This window comes from Gaeumannomyces tritici (genome assembly GCF_000145635.1).
Source record: "Gaeumannomyces tritici R3-111a-1 unplaced genomic scaffold supercont2.91, whole genome shotgun sequence".
NCBI lineage: Eukaryota > Fungi > Ascomycota > Sordariomycetes > Magnaporthales > Magnaporthaceae > Gaeumannomyces > Gaeumannomyces tritici.
Window position 1 is genome coordinate 2,795 of NW_008804635.1, and position 8,746 is coordinate 11,540.

General features: G+C 56.8%; 3 protein-coding genes across 3 annotated transcripts; all 3 read right to left on the bottom strand.

Annotated features, from left to right (window-relative positions):
- Positions 1–432: 432 nt before the first annotated feature.
- GGTG_13970 (hypothetical protein) lies at positions 433–2,628 on the bottom strand (the record flags this gene model as incomplete). Its single annotated transcript, XM_009231895.1, has 3 exons — positions 433–2,122; positions 2,187–2,272; positions 2,339–2,628. 3 exons carry the CDS (start codon positions 2,626–2,628, stop codon positions 1,266–1,268), a joined length of 1,233 nt encoding a protein of 410 aa, XP_009230159.1. The 3' UTR covers positions 433–1,265.
- Positions 2,629–3,160: 532 nt separating this feature from the next.
- On the bottom strand, positions 3,161–3,595 carry GGTG_13971 (hypothetical protein; the record flags this gene model as incomplete). Its single annotated transcript, XM_009231896.1, has 1 exon — positions 3,161–3,595. One exon carries the CDS (start codon positions 3,593–3,595, stop codon positions 3,161–3,163), a length of 435 nt encoding a protein of 144 aa, XP_009230160.1.
- Positions 3,596–7,857: 4,262 nt separating this feature from the next.
- On the bottom strand, positions 7,858–8,676 carry GGTG_13972 (hypothetical protein; the record flags this gene model as incomplete). The annotated part of the gene is made up of 1 exon (XM_009231897.1): positions 7,858–8,676. A coding segment is annotated over one exon (486 nt), but the record flags the coding sequence as incomplete, so codon positions are not given.
- Positions 8,677–8,746: the final 70 nt, after the last annotated feature.

The following is an 8,746-nucleotide window of genomic DNA, read 5'->3' on the forward strand; positions in this document are numbered from 1 at the left end:
GAGAAGCGAGAAAAGAGAAAAAGAAAAGAAAAAAAGCCAAGAAGGGGGTTGAGTACCTGAGACATGGTGGGCATTGGTCCAGCGGCCCGGCCGCTTGACAGGTTTTGGCTTAAGCACGAGGCCGAGGGTGGTTGCACTCCCGCCCTTCTACGGGAGCCATCGCCGGCGTAGCTGCACCCCTCCAGCTGAGAAAAAAAATCGGCATGCGCGCGCGCATTGTGTCGGGCTGCTAGGTCAGCAGCTATTAGGTACACCTTGAGTCAAGGATGCAAATTCTCCCCTGAGCGGCAGTTCAAACTGCGAGCTGGACGCAAGAGGGGCCAGTTAGTACACCACCCACCTTGGCGACAGTAGCGGGCGAAGATGTCGATGCTGGGAGGTGCTGTGTGTGGCCAAGGCGAAAGTAGCCTGGATGGAAAAAAAATAAAAATGGTATTTCTTTGGTCCGTCCTTTTCGTCTACTGGATAGGTAATCACACCACATAATACAACTAGGAAAAGGAACAGGTGGTACCGCCAGACTGTTTCCATGCTGCGCCCTCCACCTCCTCGCCTTGAGCAACAGAAAAAGAAAAAAAAAAAGCGATTTCCTTCCAACGATAGATAGCGAGTGATCACAACAAGTTTAAACTTGCCCATTAAGCAGTCAATAAAAAAAACGAAACAACAGCCACAATGATAGGATGGGGACATGGTATATAGAAGTGGTTGTGATTTTTTCTCTCTTGGTTTTGCGGCAGAAGGAGGTTGACAAAGCAGACGCGCAAACACACACAAGCACCCAACCGAAGAGGGAAAAGTCCTGACACCCCACACCGGGTGATGGAAGAAGAAAGAAAGGTCGGAAACAATCATGGAAGGAATGCTGACAGGTCTGAACGCCGGCTTTACAAAGCGAATGCACAGGGGCAAGGATAAGCAGAAAAGAGAAAAATAGACACTGGCGTCAAGGAGCTTTTCCCGGGGAGGTGGATTGTAGGCCGGGGACGGCACTCCTGACAAAAGGTGTCAAAAGAGGGTATTCGGCCGCCCCCGGAATGAAGTCCGAAGCCAACATTTCTTCCAAGTTGCCAGGACAAGTTTCCTTCTTGTCCAATCGTCGCTTGCCTCGTTCACTGGCCCACCCCCTTTTCGGCGAGAATAGAAGAGGGGTGTGACGGGCTGCGGAGCTCCGGTTGCGGGGTGGAGGGCAACATGAAAACCACGACTCGACGTCTGGCGGTGGTAAGAAAGGAGAGGCATCAGGAAGGCAAGAGGCGAGTGAGTTAACCGCTGGTGTTGCAGGCGATCTCCTGGTTGCTGCAGTCTTGCAGGGTTGAGCCCTGAGCCTGGCCCCTGTTGACGGCGTCGTTGCAGTTGTTGGTCTGGATGGCACAGGCGCGCTTCTGGGCCTCGGCGCGGTCCGTGAAGGTGGCGCCGTTGACGCTGAAAGGCCGGGCTGCGTCACCGCTGTTCCCGATGGCGGGAGCAGCACCACCAATGGCCTGGGCGTTGGCGCCGCCTGATTGGGCGGCGCGGCCGTTGTTGCGTCTGCCTCCGTTGTTCTGACCGTTGTTGTTGTTCTGCGCACCGTTGTTGTTCTGACCGTTGTTGTTGTTCTGACCGTTGTTGTTCTGGCCGTTGTTATTGTTCTGGCCGTTGTTGTTGTTGTTGTTACCACCACCGCCGCCCACAGTGAAGCGGATGCAGTCATCCTGGGCACCGCGCTGGGCGACGGGCATCAGAACGGGCTGGTGGTTGGACGCACCAGCCATGGTGCAGAGGCGGTAGTTGCCGTTGGGGAGGCCGCCGGTAACAGGGGTCTCGAGAGTTCCCTGGCCGTTGCCGTTGTCGTTGATGCCCTTGAAGAAGACGAACTGCTGGGCGTTGAGCGGCTGCGTGGGGTTGAGGTTGCCACCGAGATCCTGGACCGTCACGTGGGTGTGGCCGACGATCTGTCCGTTCTGCAGCGCCTGGGGAGCAGAGTAGTAGGTGGCCTGGGCGTTGGTGAAGGAACCCAGCTGCATGTTGGCAATCCGAACCTGGATGTTGAAGTTCTGGTTGGCCGGCAGGGTGTCACCATTCTTGGGGTTAAGGATGACGGTTGACACCATGCGTCCGACAGCGGGGACCTCGCCCATGGCTGTGCGGCGTGTTAGTCGTACTCGCCCTCGGCAGGTGTGATCGAGGGAGGTATCAAAACTTACGGATACCGTTGCAGGAGCCGGCCCGGTTCTGCTCGCCGTTGGTGATGGTCTTGCCAGAGCAGAAGTTGATGAAGTTGTTGGCGTCCCTGAACATGATTGTTAGCATTCCCTGCTCTCTCCTTGGCTAGGACACATATCAAGGGTCCACTTACGTGGCAGACTCGACCTGGCCCTCCTCAACCTGACCGTTCTGACCCGTCGCAGCGCTAGCAGCTTGGATGGCATTTTGGTTCAAGCAGTTGGCGCCCTGGCCACCACCGTTGTTGTTGTTTCCGCCGTTGTTGTTGTTGTTGTTGCCTCCATTGTTGTTGTTGTTGTTGTTTCCACCGCCCCGGTTCTGCCTGGCCATCAGCGCCCCAGAGGGTGGCATGAACGGCACGACGCTAGCCTCGGTCATGACAGCCAGGCCAACAAGGCCCATCAGCGCGGACTTCATCAACATCTTGGTGATGGGTGTGAACTCGGCTCTGTATTAATCGTAGACTTTCGGGTTTACGGCGATTGTCGAGGTCGGGTGAGTAGGACGGGGATTGGGACAACTTTCAAGAAGAAGAAAAAAACCACAAAGTTGAAGCTGGTGCCAGACCGTGTAAAAAGGAGCGTTCACAGCAAGCTGTGTTTAATACTAGTAATGGGTTGGAGTAAAGGGGTATCTTTGATCGTCCCAATAAGGAATGAATGAATGGAAAACGTCAAACCGGACCGGCCAACGAGGAAGAAGTAAAGGGGAGTGGAAAAGAATGGTGAGAACGAGAAGAAATAGGACAAGGCCAGCAAAGTAGGGACGGACGGGTCAAATAGCTATGGAGAGGCCAAGACAAAGTTCTTTATATCGCGACGGGGCGTTTCGAGCCACCCCCATTTCGCCAAGCTTTCGGCGACCGGGACTGCTTGCATCAACCCAAGTGGGAGCCATTGGGTCTGTCCTCGCCATGGGGGGGCCCTTGGCCGGCAGGGGAGGGGGTGAGCGGTGCTCAAACACCGGACGGATTTCCAGCTCGGAGACGCAGCTGCGTCGTGGGTCCCCACGATCCCAAAACATGCGGCACCAAGGGGAGGGAGAGGGATGACGATGGGAGCCAACTTAGACCGAGCGCCGGATGGGTGGTGCCGCTAGTGAGGGAGGGGTGGGCATACGGGCTGCGTGGGAGTGGGGGGGCGTGCGAGGTGGCCTCTGGGGGTGCGTGAGAGGAAACCCAAGTGTCAAACCCGGGGATTGGCATCGCGCTGACTGAGGGCTGGCTTCCGATGGGCATTTTGCGAGCTGCTCGGGGCAAAGCAGACGCGGGAATCCAGCACATGGCGTTCCAGCTCCAGGCGTCCCAAACGGTTGTGTGCCTGCCGATCAGCAAGCAGAGTGGCCTGGACCAGCTCTGGTGCTCCTGGTGGTGCTGCTGGCCGCGGTGCATACTGTATGCTGTGCGTGGCTACAGCCGCTACCACGGTTTGGTGCCGTTGTTGCCGTTACAAGCCCAGCCCGAGATACCCGAGCTTCCCCAGCGGTCCAACTTTCAGGTTGTTCCCTCAATGGTACTGCTCGCTTGCCCTTTGGAATCCGTTGTGGGGGAGCGAAGGGGTCTGATGTTGCTCCCGCTATCCCAGCTGCTGTGGGTGGGCTCCAGTCGGGAAGGGTGCAGTAGGGTGCAGTAGGGTGCAGTAGCGGGCTGGTTGGGTTGCTGCTTCTCTGGTTAGCTGCCTCAGGCCGCTTTCCTTCTTCTTTTTGTCTTTTTCTTCTCTGTCGTTGATGCGGCTTCCCACGTCAGAGATTTTGACCGAACCCTTGCTCGAGCCCCTGTTCGGTGCCCTGTAACTGCCCCACCACCCTAATTGTTAGCCAATGGCAGTGCGGGCCTCCAAGCGACCATGTTTCGAACCCCATCATCCCGGCCGCTGATGAAGCACAACGAGACGGGTTTAAGCGCGGCGCCCGTGCTGGAGCTGTTCGCGCGCGCTCCCAGTTTGGGGGGGGGGGTGGGACAAAGGCCCACGCAGGCCCTGTAACATGGAAAAGCAGCCATCGACAGCGAATAGACGGTGGGTTTCTATTGCCAGCACGCGCCCGCGCCAAAATTAAAGTCGCGTCCAAGCCTTATCTACCCTCAATCCTCTTGATGCGACCAGGCTCGCGTTTCCACGCACCGAACAGAGGGCTTCGCCCCTCGGCCCCTTGCGCAGGTCGTAGGAATCAAGGCAATCAACTGGGCACCCGAAACTGGACAAGAGGCACGGCGGCCCAGAAACGGGCTCTCACGATTGACAAGTGATGCGCCCTCATGATTGCTGTGGCAGGGCAGATCAGCCAGCGCGGGAGGCTTGCATGGCTTGGCTGTTGTCGTACAGACAAAACTTGCAATATAGGCGCGACGTCTCCGCCGTCAAGAGCAGGAGGTTCTGGCCTGGTCGCCGCGGTTTGTTCTTGATGACGTTCCCACCCAAGCACAGGCGCCGGCGTGCTCCATCCAGGCGCTCGCCAGGGCGCGAGAACCGGTACTTGGGCGGGAGCCATCAGGTTCAGATGGATGGAAAAAGGTTGTTTCGCGGATCAGTTGGCTAGGTACCAGCCGAGCATTGGCAGCATTTCAAATTCCGCAACGGTCCCTGGTCCTGGCAGTCGACACGCAAGACCCCGGCCCCCTGCCGCGAGCGCGAGATTTAAACATTTAATCTCGTATCAAATACGCGGCGCCGGCCATCCGTTCTGGCGGCGACCCTACGCTTTAGCCATTGCCACCACAACGCTTGCCTGGTGGGCCAGAACAGGCACCGGCTGGATGAGCTTATTGTTAGCGATTGCAACCCCCGCGCGCTGGGGCGGGTGTGTTCATGATAGGTGATGTCTGGAAATGGGACTGCGTCTAGAATACCCATTTGGTCCTCTCGCGCGTATTGACTTTTACGCAAAAAAGGCCTAAACTAGGTCAATGGTTTACTTGTGTTGCCGCAGACCATAGGAATGCGCAAATCGGGGTAGCACGTGGCAACCTGCTACATGGGAGAGGCTTTTCTGGAAAATGCAGCTGCGGGAGGATGGCAGCGGGAGGTCGCAAGCGCCTAGGTGAATCTCCAAATGCCCACTGGTTATTTCCGTTGACAACACACAGCCCGCTCCGCCCTGCTGGACCGTGCTGGTTCCCAGCCCAAGCAAAAAACGGTTTCGCGACATGGAATCTCTCCGAAATAATTAAAAGACGCTTGCTGCAAGATAACGCGCATCGTGGCTGGGCTGGTTGCCACGCGCGCAAGCGGAGCGGCTGATACCAGACTTTTTTTTTTGGTGAAGTTTACTTTTGGTGAAGTGTGTGTCGAAATAGTGTTCGGTAGGGTTGCCCGCCCCTTGCAACTCGCTCAATCCTTCCTGCTGGGAAGTCGTGTTTGAGGCTCCAGCTTGAGACATGGAGACGATGCCCAGGTAGATGAGCCCCAGCCTGCATCCCACCCCACCGGTGCAAGAGGCAGTGGGAAAAGTCTAACCTCCCCCTCCTCGAGCTCCACAATGCCAACTTGTGCCGACCACTCCTTTTATTTCACGAAACAAGGGATCGTCGTCTAGTCAGCACCGCAGGGAGCAAAGCTGTTAGTCACAGAGTGCATCTTGTAGTGTTGTGCTTAACAATGACGACAGCGAGGTGGGCTGCCTCGTTACGGCTGCGGCCTCAGCAACTAGGCATCATGCTGGCCGTAGCCGAAGCTAAGGCTGACAGGAATTGTGCGTCCTGACTGCAGGGCCCTCCTCCGCCCATCCATCCATCCATCAAGACCACCACAACAGGACGTCGGGATGGAGAAAACAAGAAGGGAAGAAAAGGAACAACTCCCAGTCCACACACACATTCCAATCCAGATGCCAACCCAGATGCTAACCTAGATGCCAAGGACCGTTTGGCAGGACGCCACCGTTGCCGATAAGTGACATCGGGCTTACGAGACGGTTTGGTGCCCGGTTCGTTCGTTGGCCGATCAGCCATCAGCACATGTCGCAACATGGCTGATACGGCCCAGAGCCGCAAGGGCGCTCCCCGGGAAAGCGCAGTCGCGCGCGCACACGCATTACGCTACCTACGTTGGGCCGGCGTTGTGCCGCCAACTAGCCCGGTTGGTAAAGGCAGGACGATGGGGAATCATCCAGGACTCTCTCGTGTGGGAGAAATATGAAATGCCTGTTGCCTCGAAAATCGAAGCCGTTTTGTTTTAGGCTTTGGCGAGGAAAACACTGGACGAACTGGGCGGGGTTCCAAAGTGCCATCCAAACTTTTCCATCGCCTACCAGAAAAAAAGGGAGGAAAAAAGAAAACTGCCTTTGCAAGCGAGGCCAGGGGGGGGGGGGGGGGGGGTATGGGCGTGTGGACAAAAATCTCTGCCCTGCTGCCCAGGAAAAGTAGAAACACCGAAAAGAAACGAGACCCTGGCCATCACGGACCGGAAGGCACGGCAAGGGGGGTGAGAGGGCAGAGAGGGCAAGTCCCGGGGAGCAAAGTCGTACGACTTTTGGCCCAGCGCCCACATTACGGACCCGCAGCCGATGGGGCCCCTATAGCGATAAGCTTTTTAACTTTTGCTTTAGCATTTTGGCACCCTGTCGGCCGCCTGGGTCTCCCCTTCCTTCGAGGAATGTGTAAAAAGTATGTGAAACCGTGCACGTGCCGTGGTCTTAAGGAGGAGGCGAGAAAAGAAAAAAAGAAAAAAAGAAAGAAAAAAGGTGCTGAGCCCAAGGTGCCTGCCAACCCTGGTTCGCTCGAGCTTTTTTGCGCGCATGGAAAATCCCGTGTCCGTGTGGGTTTGCCCGCAGATTGAGTGTGGTCGCTTTCCCGTTGCCGATATTGCCCTCGCCCGGAATAGGATGCGGTGTAAGGATTTTGTCTTGCCCAGCGTCAAGGGGGACTTGGATTGCCTTCCTTCTCTTTTCATGCTTGATCGCTCGGACTCGACGAGGGCAAGGCGCACGGCTCTCTGCAAAGGGATGGATGGAAAAGCGATATTGACACGAGCGTTGGTTACATTTTCAATAACGTTCCTTGCCCCAACCGCCAAACACCACCCCTTCTCGGCCCTTCGTTAACCTTCCTCCCACGGCGGCGAAACGGCTTGGCCAGACCAGCCATGGCCAGGGGAGGGGGTTTTCCACTTTTCCGCCAAGGCAGTGTTTGCAGAGCGCAGAGATAGGTAGAAACTATAATCACATCAGGTTACACACGGAGCTTGCAATCGCGGCCGGGGTCTCGATATGGGAGGCCATTGGGTAGGTTATGCCTGGTAGGTTGTGCCTGTTTACACAGTACGACGATAACCACCCATTGTCAGTGTAGTTGGACGGCAGATGCGCTTCCCACCGCCGTCGCCTGCCGCCCGAGGTGAGGTTTGCCTTCCCGGGGGCCCATCTGATGCTCGACCCGCCCGATCTGCGTATCAGGCTAAATCTGTCGGGCGAGCACCGCAGCCTCCGGGCCCGGCCATCAAACTTGGATGTGATTCAAAGCCAGCACGGCGCCCAACCGCAGGCGCCTCCCCCTTTGGTGATCCCGTCAGGTCTTTTGCTCGTACCTTGATTCGGGTCGTGTCGTCGGGGGAGGTTTTGTTTTGCTGGCGTGGCTGGACTAGCCGGACCGGCATGGCGTGGTAAACGGGATTACCTGGCGCGGTCATGCTGCCGGATCTACACTGCACTGTGCCGCGGTCAAAAAAACACAAATGAAGGACAACATTGGCAGTGATCATGATCAAAGACAAGATTTGCGGCAGGGAGATCATGGCTGTCCGAGTACCGTGCCCAGCGTACGAGATCCGGGTCGAGACAATGTGTTTGCATAAGTGGCCAAATAATGCTGCGCCAAATGGAGGACGAAGGTGAGCACGGGGCTGGAGAAAAAAGAAGCCACACCCGTCCATCCCGCCATCCCCATCAACGTCCATGCTCCAACGGTTCCCCGACTCGGTTTTAGGCATCATCCGCGCCCCCGGAAATCGCCCACTGGCCGGCTGCTCGACTCATGAACCTCGTTCCCCACTCCTAGTCAGTTGGGAGGTTTCGTTCCCACCTCCCAGCCAGTTGGGAGGTTGCAGCTGGCCCCGTTGGCAGGGAAAGGAAAGGCGAGCTGGGAGGGGGATGAGGCGAAAAAGTACCGGGGAGGGAATCCCGATCGGGGAAAGAAGAGGAAAAGAAATAAACGTATTTGCGCAAAGTTGCTCTTCCTGGTAGGTAGTCTGACCGGCCCCCCGCCGTTCGTTCCCATGTCCGCCACGGTGAGAAAGAACACATGGACGAATTTGCCATCCCAGGGCCCTGGGCGGGTTCACTTATAGCTCGCCAATATCGCCCGAGTGGTGCAGGCTCTCGACCATGAGGTCCAACCACCGGGCCAGCCTGTAGCCGGCCCTGGCCACCTGCACCTCGATCACGGGCGCCGCCTTTTCGTAGTAGTCGCCGCTCAGCTCCTGGCCGACGATGTCCTTGGGGCCGTGCGGAGAAAAGACTTTTTGTTGATGTTTTTTGTTTCTTGTCAGTCGATCAATATAGCAAAACGACCACAACAAGATCAAAACAAAAGATAGCGAGAAAAAAAGAA